Source organism: Entelurus aequoreus, linkage group LG08, assembly GCF_033978785.1.
Source record: "Entelurus aequoreus isolate RoL-2023_Sb linkage group LG08, RoL_Eaeq_v1.1, whole genome shotgun sequence".
In the NCBI taxonomy this organism is placed as follows: Eukaryota; Metazoa; Chordata; class Actinopteri; order Syngnathiformes; family Syngnathidae; genus Entelurus; species Entelurus aequoreus.
Genome location: NC_084738.1, coordinates 19,830,220 through 19,858,042, shown reverse-complemented (window position 1 = coordinate 19,858,042; position 27,823 = coordinate 19,830,220). Strand labels below are relative to the sequence as shown.

The 27,823-nt window shown below is 39.1% G+C and overlaps 1 protein-coding gene across 1 annotated transcript in view; it reads right to left on the bottom strand.

Moving 5' to 3' along the window:
• Nucleotides 1–27,823, bottom strand: part of LOC133655579 (ankyrin repeat and fibronectin type-III domain-containing protein 1) — a 148,513-nt gene that overhangs the window by 45,704 nt on the left and 74,986 nt on the right. The window contains 2 exon segments of the mRNA XM_062055856.1: nt 9,562–9,769; nt 9,918–10,137. Of these exon segments, the coding sequence (XP_061911840.1) occupies nt 9,562–9,769; nt 9,918–10,121 (412 nt within the window). The 5' untranslated portion in view covers nt 10,122–10,137.

Genomic DNA, 27,823 nt, shown 5'->3' with positions numbered 1-27,823 from the left:
ATAATAGAGAAATTGTACATATCTTTTCTTCTCCGGGGTTGACGGCATGCAGACAGGTTTAAAAGTGAGAGACAATTGCTCTTCAAAAGAGATTGAAGAGCAATTGTCTCTCACTTTTAAACCTGTCTGCATGCCGTCAACCCAGGAGAAGAAAAGATATGTACAATTTCTCTATTATTCGTACGTGTAACTTTTTTTCCCTCATTTTAAAAAAAATAATATAACGTGCTGTGACAAAAAATCAGTAAAGCTGACAAAGTAATAAGAAAATGGTAAAATAACAACATTACTGTGGTAATATTAACTTAAATTCACCTGCATGCAGACAATTGCTCTTCAATAGAGATTGAACAGCAATTGTCTCTCACTTTTGAACCTGTCTGCATGCCGTCAACCCCGGAGAAGAAAAGTTATGTACAATTTCTCTATTATTCGTACGTGTAACTTTTTAAACCTGTCTGCATGCCGTCAACCCAGGAGAAGAAAAGATATGTACAATTTCTCTATTATTCGTACGTGTAACTTTTTTTCCCTCATTTTAAAAAAAATAATATAACGTGCTGTGACAAAAAATCAGTAAAGCTGACAAAGTAATAAGAAAATGGTAAAATAACAACATTACTGTGGTAATATTAACTTAAATTCACCTGCATGCAGACAATTGCTCTTCAATAGAGATTGAACAGCAATTGTCTCTCACTTTTGAACCTGTCTGCATGCCGTCAACCCCAGAGAAGAAAAGTTATGTACAATTTCTCTATTATTCGTACGTGTAACTTTTTTCCCCTCATATTTTTTTTTAAATAATATAACGTGCTGTGACAAAAAATCAGTAAAGCTGACAAAGTAATAAGAAATTGGTAAAATAACAACATTACTGTGGTAATATTAACTTAAATTCACCTAATTTCGATTACTTTTGTTGGCTCGAATGCTGAAAAAAAGATTCCCTTAAGAGAAATTGTACATAACTTTACTTCTACGGGGTTGACGGCATGCAGACAGGTTTAAAAGTGAGAGACAATTGCTCTTCAATAGAGATTGAACAGCAATTGTCTCTCACTTTTAAACCTGTCTGCATGCCGTCAACCCAGGAGAAGAAAAGATATGTACAATTTCTGTATTATTCGTACGTGTAACTTTTTTCCCCTCATATTTTTTTAAAAATAATATAACGTGCTGTGACAAAAAATCAGTAAAGCTGACAAAGTAATAAGAAATTGGTAAAATAACAACATTACCGTGGTAATATTAACTTAAATTCACCTAATTTCGATTACTTTTGTTGGCTCGAATGCTGAAAAAAAGATTCCCTTAAGATAAATTTAACATAACTTTTCTTCTCCGGGGTTGACGGCATGCTGACAGGTTTAAAAGTGAGAGACAATTGCTCTTCTAAGGGAAAGAAGGGTCGCTAAAGATAATTTTCCCTGAAAAACGGGTGGAACATTTTGATCTATTTAAATCATGAACCGCAGCGCTACTGGAGGAATGTTTCCTTTGCTAAAAAAACGTGAACAATGATGTTTACTTAAGTAAAAAAAAATTACAAAAAAAAAACTGTAGTGTGCGTGATGTGACGGTTAATTGGAACATTTACTTGCCGTGGAAAGGGAAAACGGGAGAGGACTTCAGTCGTACTGCAATTAAAAGACTGCAATAAACAGGTAATGCAGAGAGGCTCACAGAAGACAATAGCATATTGTCCCGCTTTTGGCGGCGGCTCACTCACCAAGTGTTTAGGACTGGTGTGAGTCTGTGTTTAGTCTGTGTGGCCTGCGTTTGTTCACAGTGGATTCCACTGTTGAGCGTTAGATTCCACTGTTGACAGTAAGTTTAAAGCTCTGTGTCAAAATGTCCATCTGGCTGTTTGATTCCGTGGGCCCTTTAGTGTCTCCTCGGTGGCTGCGGGGGCTTCTCCTCTAATGCGAGAGGGTCAGTTGTTCTCTTTGATTGTACGCACTGCGCGCGGTAAGGCAACAGCTGGGGGTTGAGGTTTAAGGTCGGGGGTTCAAGCTAGGGCTTACCGAGGGGGCAGACTCCAAACCCTAATTTGGAAATGGACTCTTGGATTGCTGGAAATAGCTGTTGAAGGTTTGGACTTATATGTGCAGCTTTACAGGAGGGGTTAGCATGTTTGCATGTCTAGTTTGTCTGTATGTCCAATTAGGAACAAATAAGGACATGCTGTCTTCGATTGCTGCTATTTTCACTCAGAACACTCCAGAAGTCAAGCATTGAGAGCATCCGATTTCTGGCAAGCGTGGAGAAAATTCCACTCAAACGGAGTCGAAATCACACCAAATCAATTTCGAAGAGTGATGACATTCTTCCTCACAATGCTTTGTGGGTTATGAACATGCACCTCTAAGTGAAATAACTTAAAGGGGACCTATGATGATAATCTACATTTAAAACACGTCCTTGTGGTCTATATAACATACACTATATTGCCAAAAGTATTTGGCCACCTGCCTTGACTCACATATGAACTTGAAGTGCCATACCATTCCTAACCCATTGGGTTCAATATGATGTCGGTCCACCTATTACAGCTTCAACTCTTCTGGGAAGGCTGTCCACAAGGTTGTGTTTATAGGACTTTTCCACCATTCTTCCAAAAGCGCATTGGTGAGGTCACACACTGATGTTGGTCGAGAAGGCCTGGCTCTCAGTCTCCGTTCTAATTCATTCCAAAGGTGTTCTATCGGGTTCAGGTCAGGACTCTGTGCAGGCCAGTCAAGTTCATCCACACCAGACTCTCTCATCCATGTCTTTATGGACCTTGCTTTGTGCTGGTGCACAGTCATGTTGGAAGCGGAAGGGGCCCGCTCCAAACTGTTCCCACAAGGTTGGGAGCATGGAATTATCCAAAATGTTTTTTGGTATCTTGGAGCATTCAATGTTCTTTTCACAAGAATTTAGGGGCCAAGCCCAACTCCTGAAAAACAACCCCACACCATAATTCCTCCTCCACCAAATTTCACACTCGGCACAATGCAGTCCAAAATGTACCGTTCTCCTGGCAACCTCCAAACCCAGACTCGTCCATGAGATTGCCAGATGGAAAAGCGTTATTCATCACTCCAGAGAACGCGTCTCCACTGCTCTAGAGTCCAGTGGCGACGTGGTTCACACCACTGGAACATGGAAACCCATTCCATGAAGCTCTCTGCGCACTGTATGTGGGCTAATTGAAAGGTCACATGAAGTTTGAAGCTCTGTAGCAACTGACTGTGCAGAAAGTCGGCGACCTCTTTGCACTATGCGCTTCTGCATCCGCTGACCCCTCTCTGTCAGTTTACGTGGTCTACCACTTCATGGCTGAGTTGCTGTTATTCCCAAACACTTCCATTTTCTTATAATAAAGCCAACAGCTGACTTTGGAATATTTAGGAGCGAGGAAATTTCACGACTGGATTTGTTGCACAGGTGGCATCCTATGACAGTTCCATGCTGGAAATTACTAAGCCCTTGAGAGTGGCCCATTCTTTCACAAATGTTTGTAAAAACAGTCTCCAAGCCTAAGTGTGTGATTTTATATTGATTCTGATCATTTGGATGGGTGGCCAAATACTATTGGCAATATAGTGTATATTGAATATGCTTTGGTGTAAATTGCGCTCTACAGTCACTTTTACAACCTGTTTTTGAAGGTTTATCTGCAAGATGTTTAATTGTAAAGGCCATCCCAGATTGCAAATGAAACCAAGCGCAGCCTCTCCAAAAGTACAAAAATGTAGCTTTTGGAAACGTACACTGTTCAAATATATTTATTGAATTTGTCACTGCTTTTTTCCCCCAGCCACAGTCGGAAATAAACTTCATAAACATTATATAGATTCACCTGGTTACAACATCGGGTACACCTGCACACTCTCTTATCAATTCAAACTCTGCATTAAAAAAGCTGTTTCTAGCAGTATTTACATGTCCCAAGTCTGTGGTATTATGTACTGTATACGCCAAGATTAGATGAAAATACTACTTTATTTCACCTTTTGTGTTTCATCATAACCTGAAGCAGAAAGCAAAATACCGTAAATTCCGATAATTTTTTGTTAAACTTTGAACCTTGAGGCTTATAAAACGGTGGGGCTAATTTATAAATTTATTTCCCAATAACAGCCATAATAAAAATATTTTTTTAAAACAAGCAAATACCCCGAGAAAGTGTTTTATTATTTTTGCTATGGCGCCATCTTATGGACGAGTTCGCTCACTGCAGGTGTCCTTCTATTTACAGGTAGTGCTTTTTTAAATTGTTGTCCAACCGCAATGCCGTGTTCGTCTCACAGTCGTGCGTAGCATTTAGACTTGAATGGATTCTTCATTGATCATTCTAAGCAACGTTTGTAAGTTTTACAGTATAACTAACACCTGTTTATACTTACTAAACCGTCCCATGTATGATGTCTGTAGGAGTGTTTTCATGCACATTTGTACGTGCTATCGTAATGTAATGACGCTAACATGCAAACATGTTTACAAGTGTCTGTGTTAGTATTATCTACCTACAATGGCATCCTGTTTGTATTTTTTTCAGTTTCACAACTTCCTCAGTAAATTCACCAAAACATCACAGTGGAAATACTGAGTCTGTTTACCTGATTGGAGTCAATGACGTGGGTCAATGACGATGACTTCTGTTTTGTTAGGTCAGCCGTTTTACTGCCTTTTACTGACACCGTTTAGAAACAATTAAGGTAAGTAAATAAACATTTAAATAATCTTTCTGTGTATATAACTCATTTCACAAAGTATCTGCAGTATCTCTGGTGCGGCTAATATATGGACAAATATTTTTTTCTTTAGTGGGTGCGGCTTATATCCCACTGTGCTCTATAGTCCGGAAAATACGATAAGGGCTTCCACCTAGCAAAGACGTCATTACGTAGTGAGACTGCAAAACTCAGCAAACGGAAGCAAATACAACTGCATGCAAGCTCATGCAATATGCACAAACTTTATAATTTGATACTTTGGCATTGTTAAACACAAGTATCCAACATTGTAACAACATTGATTAGTCAGAAAAACACAATTAATCATAGGTCCCCTTTAAAGGGGAACTGCACTTTTTTGGGAATTTTGCCTATCGTTCAGCATCATTGTGAAAGACATGACGATGGATGTTATATATATATTTTGCATTATAAATATGAAATAAATGTGATCAAAAGTCTGCTTACAATGTAGCCTATTGGAGCCGTGCAATTGTACCTATAAAGCCCTTAAAAAAAACCTCCAAACACCTCCATTGAGGTTGTATATACATTATGTAAGTATATAGGTACTGTAGTAACGGCCACATTCATAATAACATTTAATATTGACGTATTTTGATCATTTTAAGCATAAACCGGCGCATTAATTTCAAACCAGCAACATTTCTTCATCGCTGATTATTACTCACTGCAAACATCATGAGGGCCAACAAACATAATGATGAAAAATGTCGCAAATAAACTAAGTGAGGAGGCAGAGGGAGACCAAGCGTCTTTTTGTGTGGTCTTTGCCAGTTTTGGGTCCTAAATGGCTGTCAAATGTACTAACTTGTCAGAATACCTACTCACACTTCTTCTGTCCACGTGAGAGGCATGATTTATGATCTACAATAAACTTATAGGAAGAAAGGAAGCAAGGAAGCAGCAGACTACTCGATGATGTAAACGTAGACACACACGGTAGTGATCACGTCGCCGCTATAAATAGTATGTCTGCATTAGCCCTTATAATAACAATATCACTAATACTTGGTTAATATTCAAGTCATGAAATGTAAATGGATTATTGTTTTTGAATGGTTATTTATTGGATTTTATGGGCGGAATAGTGCAGCTCCCGTTCGCTCAGCTGTAAGCAAACTTTTATTGCATTTATTTAATATTTAGAATGCAAAAAAAATAAAATCATTCAGTGCCATGTCTTTCATAATGGTTGTGAACGATAGGCAAAATTCCCCAAAAAGTGCAGTTCCCCTTTAATTTGAAGTTTTGCTTGAGAACAGCAAGTGCAGCAGCAACATACACACGAAGGCATAATAGAAAGAATAACGTTGCTTATGAGTGAATTTAGTGAACTTTATCACGTTTCCCAAGTGTGATGCAGGCTCGTCGATTGGCCAAATTGGCAACTGTCTTGCTAAATCTGACGACTTTCCGACTCTTCTTAGCAACTTTTTTTTTCTCAAAACCAACAAATCTAGCGACTTTTTTTTTTTTTGGAAACACGAAAGCAGGTGTCACTCTGCAGTGAATGTCCTCAATCGTGCCGGGATGACAGTAGCCTCACGCAGCAGTCCCAGCTGCAGTGAGAGCAGAGAGGAGACCCACACCCCTCCACATCCAGAATGCAAACAAAATGTGCAAAGCTGTAGCTGTTTCCGCCTTAGTGTACAGAGAGAGATATAAATGTAAAATATAACTTCTCAATCCCATTGTTCATGTTAATGAGCCAGTCAATCAAATCGGATCTCTTTTGATCTAAATTGATACTCTAACATTTAACAATGCAGAACAAACTTGAAGAAGACAGTTTTTTTGCATTTCTAATCATAAATAGCGGTTTTTTAAACTCACTTTTTTTTTTTTCCCGCAACGTTATTCCTCTCTCCTCCAGTGACTATTGCAATCAATTATGCAAATTAAGTACCAATGTCAGGTAGCTACTTTTAGGACAGCCAATGGCTACTTTCCTTTCTGAAGAGTGAGTGCTGTTTCTTTGCTAGGTCAGCATTGTTTATCCAAATATATTTTTAATTGTCTAAGCCTGGATAGATAAAGGTTAAATACATATATAAATGAATGTAAAATAGAAAGGTAGGATGCCCGTGTGTTGCTTAATGTTCCCCCAGCCCCTTATTGGACTTATGATGGTGGTTTTGCAGAGCCTCTCCTTTGCGCTTGAAAGAGTTGATATATTGTTACATGTTGCTGTTCCTGCTTTGTCTACACAAGACATGACCATACATTTTGATTAGACAGCTGACGTGCACGTTTGAGCGCCGCTCAGAGACAAAGTCCACTGGCGAAAATAACGCCACTACAAAAAATGTTTTCAAAAAATGCCACAAATATTCGCAGACACAATGTAAAATTATTGTTTTTTTTTGTTTGTTTCAATTGTAGCAACATTGCTAGTATTTTAGAGTGCACCAACGAGACATGTGTGTGTGTGTGTGCGTGTGTGTGCGTGTGTTTGTTGGTATTTAAGCTTGTTTGTTTGTATAAGAAAGAGATTATTGAGCTTTTACCTCCTTGTTATGTTGGTTTGATATATATATATATATATACATTAGGGCTGTGAATCTTTGGGTGTCCCACAATTCGATTCAATATCGATTCTTGGGGTCACGATTCGATTCAAAATCGATTTTTTTTCAATTCAACATGATTCTCGATTAAAAAAAGATTTTTTCCCGATTCAAAACAATTCTCTATTCATTCAATACATAGGATTTCAGCAGGATCTACCCCAGTCTGCTGACATGCAAGCAGAGTAGTAGATTTGTGTAAAAAGCTTTTATAATTGTAAAGGACAATGTTTTATCAACTGATTGCAATAATGTAAATTTGTTTTAACTATTAAATGAAACAAAAATATGACTTATTTTATCAATCTGTGAAAATATTGGACACAGTGTGTTGTCAAGCTTATGAGATGCGATGCAAGTGCAAGCCACTGTTACACTATTGTTCTTTTTTTTATATTATAAATGTCTAATGATAATGTCAATGAGGGATTTTTAATCACTGCTATGTTGAAATTGTAACTAATATTGATACTGTTGTTGATAATATTCATTTTTGTTTCACTACTTTTGGTTTGTTCCGTGTCGTGTTTGTGTCTCCTCTCAATTGCTCTGTTTATTGCAGTTCTGAGTGTTGCTGGGTCTGGTTTGGTTTTGGATTTGGATTGCATTGTTATGGTATTGCTGTGTATTGTTTTGTTGGATTGATTTTTTTTTTTTTTTTTAATTTAAAAAATTGTTTTTTTTAAAAATGAGAATCAATTCTGAATCGCACAACGTGAGAATCGCGATTCGAATTAGAATCGATTTTTTTCCCACACCCCTAATATATATATATATATATATATATATATATATATATATATATATATATATATATATATATATATATATATATATATATATATATATATATATATATATATATATATATATACATACATATACAACGTGTATACACACACACACACACACACACACATGCACGCACACACTTCAAAGTGTGCAGTTTTTTTTACTAACCAATTATTCATGTTTACATTGACTCTTGTGGGGAACTCTGCTTCATTATACAAACTTTTCGGTTTACAAACCACGCGCAACAAACAATTACGTCTGGGAATCAAGTTTCCAGTGTATTATATTTTTGTGTGCAGGCAAATTTATACAATAAGAAATATTGGAAGTCAAAACACACCAACTGATTTTAAAGACATGACATCACACCAGGTCTGAAGTGACAGCAGAAACTAAGAGACATTTCTAATTCTGAAAACTATTTGTCTTCACACAAGAATATGTTTCTAATATTTAAAAATATTGTGATGAGTGCAATCAATTTTTATGCGGGGGCCAGAGCAGGTATCAACTCGCCTCCCTCCCACGGAGAGGGGGAGGCGTAGTTGATAGTCGAATCAGCTCGTTGAAATCTGCGACTATTAGAAGACAGATGTACTGACTACCCTAAAGCAGGGGTCACCAACCTTTTTGAAACCAAGAGTTACTCCTTGGGTACTGATTAATGCAAAGGGCTACCAGTTTGACACACACTTAAATAAATTGCCAGAAATAGCCAATTTGCTCAATTTACCTTTAACTATATGTTATTATTAATAATTCATTGTATTTATCTTTGTGGAAACACTGATCATCTTAATGATTTCTCACAATAAATATATATAGAAACAGATTAATATCAATATGCAACACTTTATTTTTTATATTTTCTCTAAGTACACATTTTTCAAATTGAACATTTTCAAATGATCACTTCTAAGACAGTCTTGTGAAATCACAATATCCCATTTTAACTAGCTAGCCACTAACATTTTTTTAACAAATCATGAATTACTTTGCACCATGTTTGTACAAATAAGAACTCATGTAAAATACAAAAGTCAACTGTCAAATTTTTAAAGAAATCATGTCACACTTTGAACTGGACACCAAATCTGTTATCTGTTTCTTTGTCAGTTAGTGAAGACCAAGTATTTAAAATATTTTCTTGGATTTTCAAATTCTATTTGAGTTTTGTCTCTCTTAGAATTAAAAATGAAGAGCAAAGCGAGACCAGCTTGCTAGTAAATAAATACAATTTAAAAAATAGAGGCATCTCACTAGTAAGTGCTGCTATTTGAGCTATTTTTAGAACAGGCCAGCGGGCTACTCATCTGGTCCTTACGGGCTACCTGGTGCCCGCGGGCACCACGTTGGTGACCCCTGCCCTAAAGTATATCCCAACTTCAGTACTGTCCCTTGAGAAGATACTGTATGTTGTGTATTTCTGCTGTGGACGTTTATTTACTCACAGTGGGGGCTCTCTTTGGCACCGGCACGAAGCAACAGTTTGGCCATGGGCACATTGTTGGTCATGATGGCGATATCGAGGGGCAGGAGGCCTTCGCTGTTGGGGGTGTTGAGGTCCAGCTCCTCCAAGCTGTACTGGGAGAGAAGGAGCTGCACCAAGTCTAATTCCTGGTGCTCCACCGCTTCAAACAGCGCTTCATTACTCTGGAACTGCGACAAAAAGACACATTTGTTTCAGAAACCTACTTTCGGTAAAAAAAGAAGCAGATCTGGAGCATGTGATGTTAGTACCTGAGGTCTATTTTAAGACAACAACGTCCTTGTGCTTATTGTTCCCCCAGCCCCTTATTGGACTTACGATAGTGGTTTTGCGGAGCCTCTCCTTGTCTCCTCCCCGTCCTGACACCACGCTGTCCTCTAAGGCGGCGGGGTTGGTGCTCACACGGAACTTTCCAGACAAGTTGCGGTACAGGCGGCGGGCCGCACTTGGCGAGGACAGGCTGGCTGCCTTGCGGGCCGGGGCCGGCTGGTGGGCCTGGTCCCCCCTCATGGGTTGCGTCATCTTGGTGGAATCAGCCCTTCGGGAACAAAAAAGTGAGTGAGAATGTTTTAAGCAACCACAAATACCAGCAAAATACAGGATAATGAAGCAGTACTCTATTAAGGCAGAGGTTCTCAACCTTTTTTCAGCGATGTACCCCCTGTGAACATTTTTTTAATTCAAGTACCCCCTAATCACAGCAAAGCATTTTTGGTTGAAAAAAAGAGATAAAGAAGTAAAATACAGCATTATGTAATCAATTTCTGATTTATTAAATTGTATAACAGTGCAAAATATTGTTCATTTGTAGTGGTCTTTTATGAACTATTTGGAAAAAAATATATAAAAATAACTAAAAACTTCTTGAAAAATAAACAAGTGATTCAATTATAAATAAAGATTTCTACACATAGAAGTAATCATCAACTTAAACTGCCCTCTTTGGGGATTGTAATAGAGATCCATCTGGATTCATGAACTTAATTCTAAACATTTCTTCACAAAAAAATAAATCTAACATCAATATTTATGGAACATGTCCACAAAAAATGTAGCTGTCAACACTGAATATTGCATTGTTGCATTTCTTTTCACAGTTCTTTTTGACAGACATTTTTAAAAAATCTCACGTACCCCTTGGCATACCTTCAAGTACCCCCAGGGGTACGCGTACCCCCATTTGAGAACCACTGTATTAAGGGATTGATTAAAATGAAAAAAAAAAAAAAGATATTGCATCGCTTACCTAGAGCTAGTTTACATGATAGCACCTTTGTTGTTAGCTTCACAGAGGACAGCTTGGTAAAAAAAAAAAAAAATGCTCCACATATTAAAAAAAAGCCTGTTAACTACTGTGTATGTCAGTGAACTACGTGACAGCTGAGAGTTTTGTGTCATTTTGGTTTTCTTCAGAAAATAGCTTAACCTAGCATGACGCTACTGTTACAATGTGAGTGTAATGCAGAGCTGCCAAACCTCACGCCTGGCGTGGGAGTCACGCAATTTAACTCATTCTCACTCCAAACTTGACATTTCTCATGCCTTTATTATCCCATTCACTACTCTATAGGTATGTTTGATAAGAAATTATCGAGTTTGAGCCTATTATCGAATCCTCTTATCGAACCGATTCCTTATCGATTCTCTTATCGAGTCCAGATAGGTTGTTGTCTATGGAAAAAAACACACAATATTTGGTTTAAAAAAAGCTCACTTTTGTTGTATAAGAAAAAAATAAAATCTAATAAATAAATAAATATTGACTGTTACCCCCTAAAACAATAAAATAAAATAAATAAATATTGACTGTTGTTACCCAAAGTATATTAAGTGGGATTTTTCAGAAAAAACAAACATATACAGTAACACAAAAACAACCTGTCTCTGTGATCACTATAGGTGTATAAATAATAATATAGTGTTAAATAAAATCTGTCCCTTGGGCACAAAACTGAAAATAATACAGCTCTCCAAAAAGTGCACTTCTGCTGCTGTTTGACATAACTGTTTGTTATGATGCTTTGACATTTTTGCACTTTATTTCTTTATTGAAAGAAAATTCTATGAAGAGAAAAGTTGTTTGCAAATGTGGTTACAATGCTAAAAAATGAAAAGTTAAAGCTAAAAAAAGAAATATACTTTATTGAGTTAAAATCTTTCTTTATAGGGGGAAAGATGTGTTGTTATGAGCTATGGAAAATAACAACTACACTACCCAGCATGCAACGGGAGTGACGAGCATGCACGGTAGCCCCGAAAAGTGTTGTTGCATGTCGCCACCCGGCAGCTAAGCATGAGGTTATGAGCACGCTGTGAAAGTAAACGTCAAGAACTCAGCCAACACGCCTCGTCTGCATTATTTATAATTAGACCGACAACACATATACAGTGTGATTTTGTTTTGTTTACAAGGAAAGAAAAACAAAAGTTAAAAAAGGGAGATATGTTGTATATATATGTATGTGCTGCGGTTGCTTTAAGAACGTTGCGACAGCTGCCGTAAAGGAGGTGCGTTGCTAGCCTGGTTGCTATGTTTCCGGTTGGTCGTAAAAGTGTTCGTCATGTGTTTGTACCCTGCTCAAATTTCTCAGTAAAGTTATTCATTGGATTATACCTTTTGTTTTGAACTTTATTACACCTTGGAGCGCTTTTTCCGGTCCATTGTTTTCCTGCTTTCGCTATCTGCGCCTAATGACTGAGCTACGTGACGTCATTTCTTGTGATGTCACACGGAGCATTTCTGGTCGGGACGGGATTCCAGGGATTGGAATAAAGAACCAACTATTTTTCTTTACTATAGTGGTCTCGATAACGGGTACCGGTTCTCAAAAAGGGATTCGAGTCCGAGGACTCGGTTCTTTTCTTATCGAACAACCGGGAAAACCGGTTTCGAGTATCATCCCTACTACTCTATACAGTGTTTCCCATAAACTGCCAAGATACCTGTGGCGGTGGGGGCGTGGCTATGGGCGTGGCTATGGGCGTGGTCACCATGACATCATCGAACAATTTGCATAATTTACTACAATGATATGATTTTCTTTAAAAAGGCTCAAAAAATGTATACTTACTAATTAATAACAGTTTTGTTTTAAACGTCCATCAATCCATCCATCCATTTTACAATATAATTATAACACTTTATGTACATATTTATATACAGATTTGAACAATAAGTTATTCACTGAAATATATTTATTAATTGTGGTTCTTACAAAAAATATATCTTATAAAATATAAAAGCTAAAATGTCTCTTAAAGCTCTGCGCCTTTAATTAGTGCATACTAAATAATTTAACTTTAGCCTACTACTACAACCATATTATTTACCAGCAACATAAAGTGAAACAGAGGCAGAGGTGTCCTGCCACAGTCAGTAATAAATAAACAGAAAACAGTAGTGGTAAAATACAAATAAGGCAACAAGAGAAGTATCCTACACTTCTCTTTTGTAAAGTAAATCTGAACAGCCTATATGGGCATCTACATCATCTATATGATTTGCCTGAGAAGCTGGACAGGACAAAAAAAAAAAAAAATAAAATAAAAAAATTAAAAAAATAAAAATGTTGTGGCGGACGTAATTCTTTCGTGGCGGGCCGCCACAAATAAATGAATGTGTGGGAAACACTGCTATATATATATTTTTTTTTTCATAACAATACACTTTTTTCCTCGAGACTCGCCATAGTTACAGTAATTCTGACTGACTGACCATAAGAACCAATCCCAGGACCAATCCATAAGTTTTTGGGCCAGAAACTAGTCAACCACGGAAGGCACCACGCAATGTAAACCAATCAGAAGCAACGTAAGGCGGGTCCATATCCTCCCCCCCCCCCCACACCCCTGATTGTAAATAATGTAAATAATTCAATGTGATTATCTTGTGTGATGACTGTATTATGATGATAGTATATATGATAGTATATATCTGTATCATGAATCAATTTAAGTGGACCCCGACTTAAACAAGTTGAAAAACTTATTCGGGTGTTACCATTTAGTGGTCAATTGTACGGAATATGTACTTCACTGTGCAACCTACTAATAAAAGTCTCAATCAATCAATCAGTCTCGGCGTCTGTATCTTGTTGTATTTTTAAGTGCAATTACAATATAGTTACATTCCAGTCAGAGCAGAGAAGAGACACACACCCACTCTGGGTAAAGCTACCTTGGGTTACAGAGTGAGTTGAATGTAAATGTTGCATCACAGTCACGCTAAAAATGAAAAAAAAAACAATTGTTCATGTTAATGAGCCAGTCACTAGATCAGTCTTGTGATCAAATTTGATACTGTAACATTTAACAATGTAGAATAAAGAAAAGTACAACTAAACTAAGGATCAACATAAGAAATATATTTACAATTCTAATCATAATTTGCATTTTTAGCTCACTTTTCATGTCTTCCACTACCTACAGCAAATGAGGCAATTATGGTTGCTAACGTTGATGTCTTCCGGTCCTGCTCCCTAATAATACAGTAGTACCTCAACTTACACGTGCCTTAACATACCTTAACTTGTTATGCTTTAAGCTGCGAGCATAATTTGAGCATTTTCACCGCCGGTTGAAGTAATATTTGTAACAGGGTTGTGCCGTTTGAGCAATAGAGAGTTAATATATCGTTACACATAGTTGTTCCTGCTTTGTTAACACAAGAAACAAACACAAGTTTTGATTAGACAGTTGAAATGCGTGGTTAAACTCCGCTCAGAGCTAAAGACATTCAACCCCCCGACCATCAGAACTAAGAAAGTTTGTGGAGGAAGTGGAAGACCGAATGAGGAAAACAAACCATTAAAAATATGTTCTAGCTGTTAACTGCCTACCTGGAAGCGCAAGCCTTGCCGTAGGGTCAGTGTGCATCACACAAGCTGACGTGTGCACAAAAAGCAACACACATCCAAATGACGAACATTTATTTATTTATTTACTCCTCCGGTCCGTCGCAAATAGGTAAACACATATATATATATGCAAACATAAACAGATATTTACAAGTTCCTGTTGTTACACCGCAGAGACAGTCTTGCCAGATGTCACGAGAGAAACACGCAAACTAGCTCTATTAAAAAAAGTTGTTTATAATAGGCGGACTTGGCTTTCTGGGCAATTGGGGCCGTGCTTTGGCTCACGCACATACGGCGAGACAAATATACTGTACGTACATACATACTGTACATATGAGGAGAACAGGAATTTCATACACTGCTGATTTTGCATGTTTTCCCACTTAAAAAGCATGTGGAAGTCTGTCATCTTTAGCATAGGTACTCTTCAAAGGTGAGTGACAGAATCTAAAACAAAAATCCGGAAAAATCACATTGTAAGACTTTTAAATTACTAATTTGCATTTGATTGCATGACATAAGTATTTGACCACCAACCAACCAGTAAGAATTTTGGATCTCACATTCCTGTTGGTGTTTCCTTAGGAAATATTTCTGCTCTCCACTCATTACCAGTATTAACTAACTGCACCTGTTTAAAATTGTTAACTGTATAAAGACACCTGTCCACACAATCAAACAGATTCCAACCTCTCCACAATGGCCAAGACCAGAGACCTGTGTGAGGACAGAGATAAAATTGTAGACCTGCTCAAGGCTGGGATGGGCTACAAGACAATAGGCAAGCAGCTTGGTGAGAAGGCAACAACTGTTGGTGCAATTATTACAAAATGAAAGAAGTTCAAGACGAGGGTCATTCTCCTTTGGTCTGGGACTCCATGCAAGATCTCACCTAGTGGAGCATCGATGATCATGAGGGCGGTGAAGGATCAGCCCAAAACTACATGGCCATTGACCTGAAGAGAGCTTTGATCCCAGTCTCAAAGAAAACGATCAGTAACGCACTACGCCGTCTTGGATTCAAATCTTGCAGCGAACGCAAAGTCCCCTTGCTCAAGCCTGCCCATGTCAAGGCCCGTTTGGAGTTTGCCAGTGACCATCTGGATGATCCAGAGGAGGAATGGGAGAAGGTCTTTGAGTTTTGTTCCCGACCCGCCGTGTTTGGAGGAAGAAGAATGACTTCTACAATCCCAAAAACACCATCCCAACCGTGAAACACAGAGGTGGGAACATCATTCTTTGGGGATGTTTTTCTGCAAAGGGGACAGAGCGATTGCATCGAATTGAGGGGAGGATGGGGACATGTATCGCAAAATCTTGGTCAACAATCTCCTTCCTTTAGTAAGAGCACTGAAGATTGATTGATTGATTGATTGAGAAATGTATTGACATCTTAAAGAATTTAATCCATGTAATGCTATAAAAAGGCAAATGGATGGCACAAAAAGATAAGTCGTAGCTTGGACTTCCAGCATGACAACGACCAGAAATACACAGTATGTCAAGGTCCTGGAGTGGCCTGGCCAGTCTCCAGATCTGAACGTGATTGAAAATCTTTGGAGAGAGCTGAAGGTCCGTATTGCCCCACGGCAGCCTCAAAACCTGAAGGATCTGAATAAGATCTGTATGGAGTGGGGAAAAAATGTATTCTGCAGTGTGTGAAAAGGTGGTCAAGAACTACAGGAAAGTCTAATCTCTGTAACTGCAAACAAAGGTTTTTGTACCGAATATTAAGTTCTGTTTTCCTGACATATGAAATACTTACAGTATGTCATGCAATACAATTTTGATTAATGACTTAAAAATCATACAATGTGATTTTCTGGATTTTTGTTGTAGATTCTCTCACCATTGAAGAGCATGCAAAAAACATGCAAAATCAGCAGTGTATAGAAATACTTGTTCTCACTGTACGTACATACATACGCACATACATATATACGCACATGCATACATACATTCATACATACATACTGTACATACATGCACTCATGCATACAATCACGCTTCAGCAAAAATATTCATACTCGGGTCTTCCCCATACCAATATTTTGGTACCAATACTTTTTCTAAATAAAGGGGACCACAAAAAATTGCGTTATTGGCTTCATTTGAACAGAAAATATTATGATACATTAAACATACATTTTTGTATTGCTACCAAAGAACAATGTTGGCATAAATAACAGTGGGCATACTAGACAATTTCACTTTTAGTAGTCAGCAAATATAATTTGGCTGCTGACATATTCAGTAACATATTGTGTCAATTCTCATTGTATTACTGCAGACCTGGGCATTCTGCGGCCCACGGGCCGCATCCGGCCCTTTGTGCGTCCCTGTCCGGCCCGCGTGAGGCCAATTATAAATTACAAAATACATTTTAAAGTATCTATGTCGAGTGTGCAATACAACGGTGCTGCTTTTGTTTTGAAAATCGTTATTTGTATTACTTCCGTGTGGACGTATGCGTGTGCGTGATTGTGAGTGAATGTGAACAGCTGCAATCATTAATTACAAAATAAAGTTGAAAAAACATCTATGTCGTGCGCGCAATACAACTGTGCTGCTTTTATTTTGAAAAGTATTATTTATGGGCGTGTGTCCGTGTGTAACCTGCGAGTGAAGGTGCACATGCAGCGACAAGTGATGCACGGTTTACACCCGAGACGCTAAAAAGAGAAAAGTTGATGAAGAATGGCGTGTTTTCAACAAGACATGGACTGCAAAGCAACGTTCCCTCGAAGGTGCGTGCCTGCGCAATTGCGCACTGCTCAAGTGTCTGCTGCGCGCAGCAAATATATGCCGCGCACCAAATCAAATCCCATCTGAATTCTAAACAAAATAAACAAATTTATTCTATGTAATTTTGCAATGCAACTCTGAGTGACAGTGACAACAAGCGGCCCTAACGGTGTTCGTCAACACCGTTCAATTGAACACCGTTCAATTATTGTAACGTCTATCGAGATGCTTCGAGGACAGGAATTATATCGATCACTTTATTGAGCAAAACTGTTTATATTCGGCCATAACCACACCAAAAACATGAGTAAAACACTTCTATCTCGAAAAACTAGTAATTTTCTGCCGTACAAAACAGGCCAAAACCAACTTGTCATCTGTCACCAACACGCATAGCACTAAACCACTGGTGCGTTTATGGCCACACAAAAAGTCGGACATCTCAAACACCACACAAAGTTACACTATGACTCCTCAGTCATACGTGTGCTTATTTTACTGTCATTTATTATTAATGTTAATTTATTTATATTAGTCATGGAATGCTGTTACACACACTATGTTGAAGTATTACTATTATTATTAATTATTATTATTATTATTATTTATCTTACGGTATATATCAAAAAAAATATTGAGCAAAATTTAATTGAAATATTGTCGATGTGGCCCTCCAGCAGTGCTCGGGTTGCTCATGCGGCCCCCGGTAAAAATTAATTGCCCACCCCTGTATTACTGTGTCAAAGGTATGAGGGACAAGCGGTAGAAAATGGATGGAATATTAACCAATATGAACATATCTGCTTACTTTCTGTTTTAACATCTTCTATTTACACTTCTGCTAAAATGTGACAATCACTTACTCTTTTGTTGGTTGATACTTCACATAAGTTTTAGGTGCATTTTCTACCGCTTGTCCCTTTCGGGGTCGCGGTAGGTGCTGGAGCCTATATCAGCTGCATTCGGGCTGAAGGCGGGGTACACCCTGGACAATCCGATACACTATTGCGGGAAATGTATTACTTTTTTTTTTTAAATGACTATTCCCCCTATGGGTCCAACCCTGTATCACTCGTGATCAATCAATCAATGTTTATTTATATAGCCCCAAATCACAAGCGTCTCAAAGGGCTGCACAAGCCACAACGACATCCTCGGTACAGAGCCCACATACGGGCAAGGAAAAACTCACCCCAGTGGGACGTCGGTGAATGACTATGAGAAACCTTGGAGAGGACCGCATATGTGGGTAACCCCCCCCTCTAGGGGAGACCGAAAGCAATGGATGTCGAGTGGGTCTGACATAACATTGTGAAAGTCCAGTCCACAGTGGATCCAATTGACCTGCCAGATTGGCAGCGTGTGTGCATTGTGGCTCTTCCCACGTATCACGGCACACAGGCTTGGTCGCCGCGCCGCTCTTCAACGTCACCTTCTTGAGGCTTTCGACTAGATTAGCATCTCCTGCCTCTTGTGTCTCGGCATCGCCGGTATGGCGACTATGCGCCGTTTCCAGTCGGCCATGGGAACGCGGTCGTCTGCGATTTTCCGAGACGGACGTCTGCTCAGTGGTGTCGGCACACACTCAGCCGCTGAAGGAAATGTCAGCGGGAGCCTCCAGGTGACGGTGACAGACTAGGCGATAGGTCCCATGCAGCAAACAGGACGGCGGGGAGATAAATGAAGCCTTTAAGTGGTAACTTTCAACAACATGCTCTCCTTCCTTATTCATCTTCTTGCATTCTTTGACCAGTCGCCTCATGTTTCACATCTCACTTAACCTTAATTCAGTGTTGGCGCTAGGAATTTTCCAAATGGGGTCCCAGGGACCCAATCAAGTCATGAAAATGGGGTCCCACAGTAAATTCTTGAGGTCCCACTTTTTTGTAACCGTTTTGAAAACAAATGATAAATGTATGCATTATCCTGTTGTATCTCACATTATATATTGGGTTTTGGAAAGAGGTTGTCATAAACGTTACTTAATTCAATAATACAAAAGAAAACAAATTTGGTAACACTTTAGTATGGGTAACATATTCACCATTATTAGTTGCTTATTAAAGCAACAAAGACTTGATTTAGAGTTATTTGGACACTAGTGGAACATATAAAGATTAGGGTTAGGGTTAAGCAATAATTCTGAGGTTATTGAGGGAAGACTCTTAGTTAATGGCTTACTGGTTGTATAATAAGGCCATGCAGAATAAGGCATTAATAAGTACTTAATAATGACTAATTAATAGCCTATATGTTACTAATTTGCATGTTAATAAGCAACTAATCAATGGTGAATACATGTTCCCCATACTAAAGTGTTACCTCAAAATTTTTATGCATATTTAAATTAATTCAGTTATAAACATTCATTCACTTTTTTCTTTCCTTCTTGGATCTAAACTTTACCGCTGCCGGTAGTTTTTTTCTATATTTTCATTTAATAAGTTGTAGGTGTATTTATTTCAATATAAAAGTGTAAAAATGGTTTTGCTTCGGTCATGAAATGATGATAATCGTGTGCCAGGGCTTCCATGCATATCCATCCATCCATGTTCTACCGCTTGTCCCTATTGGGGTCGCGGGGGTTGCTGGAGCCTATCTCAGCCGTATACATGCATCTGACAATTTTTATTGATTATTCATATACCTGTATGTAGATCATCAGTCGTTTAAAAACAGCCACATCTACACTTTCATGGCAAATAATGCCAACAAACTTAGAATTTTGCAAGTTAGTTTCAATGTCATTTATTACAGTGGCACTCAATGCCTCTAGCATTTCATCTGTGGCTTGGTGATGGTTATAAGCTGTATGTTCCCCTTTAAGAATGGCAGCATGTGGGGTGAGTGACGTGTGTAAGTGAGTGGGCAAGTTAGGAGAAGGAGCATGGTGGATGTCCGCTTGGCTTTGTGGAAAACATAAAGAGTTGTAACAAATCGACGGCCTCGTCATTCCGATCAAAGAGCGAAACTGTAGAGATCCACTGCCGGGTAAAGTGGAGGGTGTTACCCCTGACAATACATCGGCCCTGGAGGGAACGTCTCCCCCGCGCTCCTCGACCACGGTCTGGGAGCTGACAAGCAGGAAAGGTGCAACATGATGTTTCTTGGTGCCTGGTGAGGCTGTATCTTTGAAAATCAGTGCACCCGATCGTAAAGGTGTTCTTTTTCTTAGCCCGTTTACATGGCGTGCAAAACATATTTCCATCTTAATAAGTGAGCCATTTGCTGAAAAGTGGCTCCAGAAGCCACTTTTCATTGAAGCTTCGCTTCTTGGGTTATTACTCGCCATGACCAAAACAATAAGTCCTAATACCGGAAATGCAGTATTTGTGATCGATAAAACTTTCAGCGAATCAAAATGTAAGAAATTGTACTGGAAAGTGCATTACTTTGAAGTCGACCAATAATTAATTATTTGACCCGGCAAATATAAACAAAACAAAACACTGGCGGAAAGCGGTAATCGATTAAAAAACAAACAAAAAAAGCAAATTGGGCGGTGAAAAAAAAAAAAAAAAATCCGCGTCCAGGAGATGTCGCTTGCTGATGCAGTACAGCCTGAGGGATCGAAGGTCACGGGCTTAGCTGCTTACATGCAGTGATTTCTCCAGATTCTCTGAACCCTTTGATGATATTACGGACCGTAGATGGTGAAATCCCTAAATTCCTTGCAATAGCTGGTTGAGAAAGGTTTTTCTTAAACTGTTCAACAATTTGCTCACGCATTTGTTGACAAAGTGGTGACCCTCGCCCCATCCTTGTTTGTGAATGACTGAGCATTTCATGGAATCTACTTTTATACCCAATCATGGCACCCACCTGTTCCCAATTTGCCTGTTCACCTGTGGGATGTTCCAAATAAGTGTTTGATGAGCATTCCTCAACTTTATCAGTATTTATTGCCACCTTTCCCAACTTCTTTGTCACATGTTGCTGGCATCAAATTCTAAAGTTAATGATTATTTGCAAAAAAAAAATGTTTATCAGTTTGAACATCAAATATGTTGTCTTTGTAGCATATTCAACTGAAGATGGGTTGAAAATGATTTGCAAATCATTGTATTCCGTTTATATTTACATCTAACACAATTTCCCAACTCATATGGAAATGGGGTTTGTATCATCAAAAGGTTCAGAGAATCTGGAGCAATCACTGCAAAAACCACAGAGAACTTGTACTGTGAGTGAAATGTCGGTCATCTGGATGCTAAGGGTCCAAGTCATAATGTTGTGGTCAACAACACGTCGAGATAAAATAGCGCAGTTGAATGTGATACGGCGTAATTTAAATCAAGTGATAATGCATAAGACCCCCAGGAACTCGCTTATCATCGGTGACTTTGGAGACCGACCAGCTTTGGTCTGGCAGCGGATGAAGGTTAAAAAGTGAAGATGGGTTATCTTTCCATATGTCACAAAGTATCCAGGAGACCGCCAGCAAATTTGTCAAGTAAAGAACATCTGTAGGGAAAATGTTATTTATAATCCCGCTGCGCTACGGACGTGTGATTCCTCACGAGCATGCTTCCCGCTCACAAACCCTCCTCCATTGCACAAGTAACAGCTGACACATTGCGGATGTTTCAGCAGCCCTTGCAACAAGTCCTTTTTTCACAGGGCCGATACACCTAAAATACCCCCCCGCCGATCCCTGTCCCTTCCCGCTCTGTCCCATCCATCTCCACTCCTTCCACTAATAGACGCCTTATTTTAGACATCCTCGTGTTCCCGGCCGGGTCTAACCTATTCCAGTGTTCCAGATAAAGCGTGGCAGGTATTTGGAATAATTTTTCCATGGGCCTGTCCCGGAAGATAAAACAAGAGATATATTTGTAATGCGTGTACCAGTATCCCATTTCAAAGAGAAAGCCCATTGGAATCCAGCCCGGGGCTTATTGTTATTTGCCTGAGATGGAACAGATGACTTCTTCTTTTTTTTTTTTTTTTTTTTTTTTTTTTTGTCGTCGGCAGGACGGTGTCTCATCTTTAACAACATTGGGGAGTGTGTTTGTTGAGAGGGCATGAGGTCGTTCTTTCAAAGAGATGCTGCATCCTCCGTGTGCGATTGGGATGTCATCTCGACTGATTCTACTAGGAAACCATCCAAAAACTAACTGCAGTGGAACACCCCAAAACATTTTCAGGAAACAAAATGCCTCAAAAGTCATCAACGTCAAATCTCCTGAAAAAAGCGCATTTAGCATAGAAGGAAAGAAAAGTGTGATGATGATGATGTAGAGATTAAATTGACTTCAGAGGGAAGGATCTTTACAGAATAATCAGCTTGACTTTACTTAGGTCCCTCTGGGACTTTGCAAGCTTTTTTGGGGGATTGTTACAGCCTAAAATGCCTGAATTTGCTGCAGCTATTTAAAAACAACAACAACAACAACAACAACATTGAATGAACTTGAAGCTGGCAAATTCAGAATAATCCTCACACCTCAGATAAAACATGCTCCCTGCTTGACACTCAGCATCAAGGGTTGGAATTGGGGGTTAAATCACCAAAAATGATTCCCGGGCGCGGCCACCGCTGCTGCTCACTGCTCCCCTCACCTCCCAGAGGGCGATCAAGGGTGATGGGTCAAATGCAGAGAATAATTTCGCCACACCTCATGTGTGTGACAATCATTGGTACTTTAACTTAAGTTCCGGGAGATTCTGCGGTACAGACCCAACAATTGATTGATTGATTGATTGAAACTTTTATTAGTATATTGCACAGTACAGTACATATTCCGTACAATTAACCACTAAATGGTAACACCCGAATAAGTTTTACAACTTGTTTAAGTCGGGGTCTACAAAGCAACCAAGAGAGCCGACTCGTCCTAGGCTGCCCACTAGCTCTCGACTAAGGTGCAGTCCGCGCGGATGAGCGAAAATCTGTCCAGGGATGCTGAAGTGTCTGATACATGCTAATTCAGCAAAGGCTCCGTGAAGCTCGTCCATCCCGACGCTCAATGGTCTCTCAACGCGGACTCCGGTGTGTCAGAGAGCCAACAGCTGGTCTCCGGTGCAAACATAGCCATGGCCAAAAGGCTCCCCTGAGGCAAATCTAGCTCACAAAAAAGTGAAAGTGCCACACCTTGTTGCGCAGTCCCAAAGGGGCCCGAAACCAAAAGGCAAAAAAACCCCACATGAAAGCAAGAAGGAAACATCAAGAACACACAAGAAGAACACACAAGAGCACAGGGCTCCTGCAACCAGCAGCTATGACAGAGGTGCCATCTTGGGAAAAAAATATATATATATCAAGTTGTTAGTGTGTGGATTTTCAAAGTTGACCAATTTCCCTTCTTAGTGCCACAGCCTTCTACTATAGAGGCAAAATCACGTGACTTTGTGTTATGCCGCCATCTTGCCGGTCAACCGGTCAGCTCGTTCCTACGTGTTCGTACAGATTCAGTTTGATTTCTGCGCTACATTTTCAGCGATTTCATCCGAATTATGGCTGATTTGCTATCCAATGAAGTTGTGCATTTGGATGAAGAGTCCAAGAAACGTTACCGAGAGAAGTTGAACCTTGTTGGCACAAGGGATCCGTACCTTTTACCGAGAAGCATGCTAAAATCACCTGAGCATTTTGCAACAGCCGACCTGCCTGATCTCTCATATCCAGACATTTATAATTACCTCGTCGATTCACCATCTCCGTACACTGGAAAGGACCTTAAGGCATACAAGAGTCTGGATGCCTACAAGTATTTTACAGCAGGTTTTGTGCATGATGGGCTGATATGGCAAATTCCAAACAAGAATCGATTTCTTCTCATGACCAAGGTAAGGAAAAAGCACACACAGAAGAGCCTACTGTTATAGTTTGTTTACATACCTGATATGAAGTGTTCATTGCATATCCTTGTGTAAATCGTAGGTTTCCATCGTTCACGACAAATCGCCGCGATCCATTTATCGCGTTTTTTGATGTTTGCCGGGAATCTATAGAAGCTAAGATGTGGTTTATCGCCTCGTCTATTGCTACATCCAACAGCACAGCAGGTTTCCGGCATTTCCAAGCTCAAATAGCAGCAGATCTAACAAGAAAGCGTGTGTGAGTCGTTGACCGGCACTGAACGGGTGACCGGCAAGATGGCCGCCAAGCTAATGGGCGTGGCTGATGACGTCAGCTGCAAAGCCTCTACAGAGGTGAGATGTATAATTTATAATCGAGCACTATCTTTTACTGTAGCTCAAAGGCAATACAGCAGAAGCAGCTCAAGCTTCTTCTTCTTCTTTATTTTGTGACGTGTCACTTAAGCTAGCTAGTAGCTGGCTCCTCGCTAATGGACGGAGCAGTTAGTTCCCTGGAGTTAGTTCCTACAATAACAATTACCCTATGTCAATCAATCAATCAATCAATCAATGTTTATTTATACAGCCCTAAATCACAAGTGTCTCAAAGGGCTGCACAAGCCACAACGACATCCTCGGTTCAGATCCCACATCAGGGCAAGGAAAAACTCAACCCAGTGGGATGACAATGAGAAACCTTGGAGAGGACCGCAGATGTGGGTGGGCGACCGGTGCAATGGACGTCGAGTGGATCTAGCATAATATTGTGAAAGTCCAGTCCATAGTGGATCGAACATAATAGTGAGAGTCCAGTCCATAGTGGGGCCAGCAGGAAACCATCCCGAGCGGAGACAGGTCAGCAGCGCAGAGACGTCCCCAACCGATGCACAGGCGAGCGGTCCACCCCGGGTCCCGACTCTGGACAGCCAGCACTTTATCCTATAGCTTGGTTAATATGCAGGTCGCGGCATAGGCGCCAATCTACATTTCTGCCAGTGGGTGCTTGGTGTGTGTGTATTAGTGTTTTACCGATACCAATATTTTGGTACCGGTACCAAAAGTATTTTGGTACTTTTCTAAATAAAGGGGACCACCAAACATGTCATTATTGGCTTTATTTTAGCAAAAAAAATCTTACGGTACATTAAACATATGTTTCTTATTGCAATTTAGTCCTTAAATAAAATAGTGAACATACAAGACAACTTGTCTTTTAGTAGTAAGTAAACAAACAAAGGCTCCTAATTAGTCTGCTGACATATTCAGTATCATATTGTGTCATTTATCATTCTATTATTTTGTCAAAATTATTAAGGACAAGTGGTAGAAAATGAATTATTAATCTACTTGTTCATTTACTGTTAATATCTGCTTACTTTCTGTTTCAACATGTTCTTTCTACACTTCTGTTAAAATGTAATAATCACTTATTCTTCTGTTGTTTGGATACTTTACATTAGTTTTGGATGATACCACAAATTTGGGTATCAATCCGATACCAAGTAGTTACAGGATCATACATCGGTCGTATTCAAAGTCCTCATGTGTCCAGGGACATATTTCCTGAGTTTAGAAACATAATATAAATTGAAAAAAAAACGAAAGAAGATTTTGTGATGTTAAAAAATATCGATGTAATCATAGTAGTATTGACTAGAAACGCTATTGTACGACATTACAGTGGATGTTAGGTGTAGATCCACCAATGGCGTTTGTTTATATTGTAGTGTCCCGGAAGGGTTGGTGCTGCAGGGAATTTGTTCTGAAGTGTTTATGTTGTGTTGCGGTGCAAATATTATTCCAAAATGTGTTTGTCGTTGTTGTTTAGTGAGGTTTCACTAAATTGCACGTGTTTATGACAGTGTTGGCATTGTTCATACTGCCACCCTTAGTGTGACATGTATGGCTGTTGACTAAGTATGAATTTCATTCGCTCTTGTGCAGTGTGTTCAAATTATCTGGCACAATGAAATCTTGGTTAGGCTTTGTTAATTATAGACTATATAACTTGTGACATTTTTATTATGCAAAACGGACCAAACTCTACACAAAATTAACAACAACAACATTGATTTCCATCAATCCCACGTGGATGCTCGGCATTGTTAATCGGCGCCTATGGGTCACGGCATGTAAATAGACTGTTGTTATAATAATATTAATAAATTACATTTCTAATGTTGGCGGTTTTTGGATGTTCGTTAGAGGGCTTTATAGGCAAAACAGATGAATCCCATTACCTGCATTGTTAGCCGCCTCATACTATCAGTTTTTCACACTTTAGAATGCACATCAAAGGAAAACACGCGTGTTTTTGTCTCACACGGGGATTGGTAATAATGCACAAAAAACAAACAAATGCAGTTCCCTTTCAACCTGTTTAGTAAAATCAATAGATGCTGCACTGCTGTGTTTTTTGGCTGAATTGCATGTTTTTGAGTTGGCAGAAGAGATTTTTCTGTATACTTTCTGATAATGATTCCAACCCTCCGCCAGAGGACCCTCTGCAGGTTTACCGGAGACAGTGAAGTCTCAATCTTGCCCTGTTTGGCCTGTCTTAGCATAAGCTCCTGAGAACCAGACGCAGTTCACATTTGCATTGTATTTCCAGACGCACACAATGATATACAATCTACACAAACACACACCACGGTCTTATTTGGAGCACCAGACAATGTGATTGCACATAATCACGGGTCTATTAAGCATACATCCCACAACCCTGATAGCGGTGATTTGAAGACCTCGTGTATAAAATACCTCAAACGGTTAAGTGGTTCTGATTTGTGTTCGTGTGTTGGAGTACATTTCAAGGCAGCCGCAAGTATGTACTTAACAGCTCACAGGAGTGGGCTATCTCAAAAAAACAAATCAGCACACTGCCAAACTGAATGGAAAATGTTGCCCAATATGACGACTCCTCGCTACCATTGCAAAATACGCTGGGCCTGCTGACAAAACTGAATTCAAGCGTACTGTACTGTTCAAAAGGAGCTGTCAATCATCACAGCAGGCGCTTGTGTGTATGTCAATCAAACTTCCATTACACATTATCCCTGGCATGCATTGTTACCTCCTCCAAAGAGGTAATGTGTGCTTTTCAAAAAAGAAAAAACTACTTCTTGTGAATGCTCTAATTCAGGGGTGTCCAAACTTTTTCCACTGAGGGCCGCACACTGAAAAATCAAAGCAAGTGGGGGCCATATTGATATTTTTTATTTTGAAAACCAATACAATATACTGTATGTATAAAAAATATACATTTAGGCCTCCACTCAGGCTTCATCCCGGGGACCCCAAAGGGTTTAGGTAAAAAAAATATAAAAAATGTGTCATTATTTAGTATTATTATTATTCAAAGTTTAAATCTCTAGATCAACATTAGGTCTATCTGTCAATATAATTTTTTTTTTTTAAGATTTAAGTTGTATGCCCTTTTTGTCAAAGAAAACCCTGTTTTTTATGGAAAAAACAAAACATTTTCCCCCAATACAATTTTAAAGTGGAATATTTCAAATTATATAATAATTGGAGCTCATAACATAACTCATAACAACATTGATTTTAATTTATTATTATTTTTTGAGCAATGACACTTAAAAAAAAAAAAATCCACTAAAATTATTGGGGATCCAAAAGGGTCCTGCTCAGTAAAGTGTTAAAAATAAATTTTAATTTTTAAAAAAAACTTTTAACACAATAGTTTGAGATCAACTTCAGATCTATCCATCAATTATAACTTTTATTGTTTTTTATATGTCAAACACAAAATATGCAACACTTTCCCCAAAAAATATTTCAAAGTGGAATATTTAATGT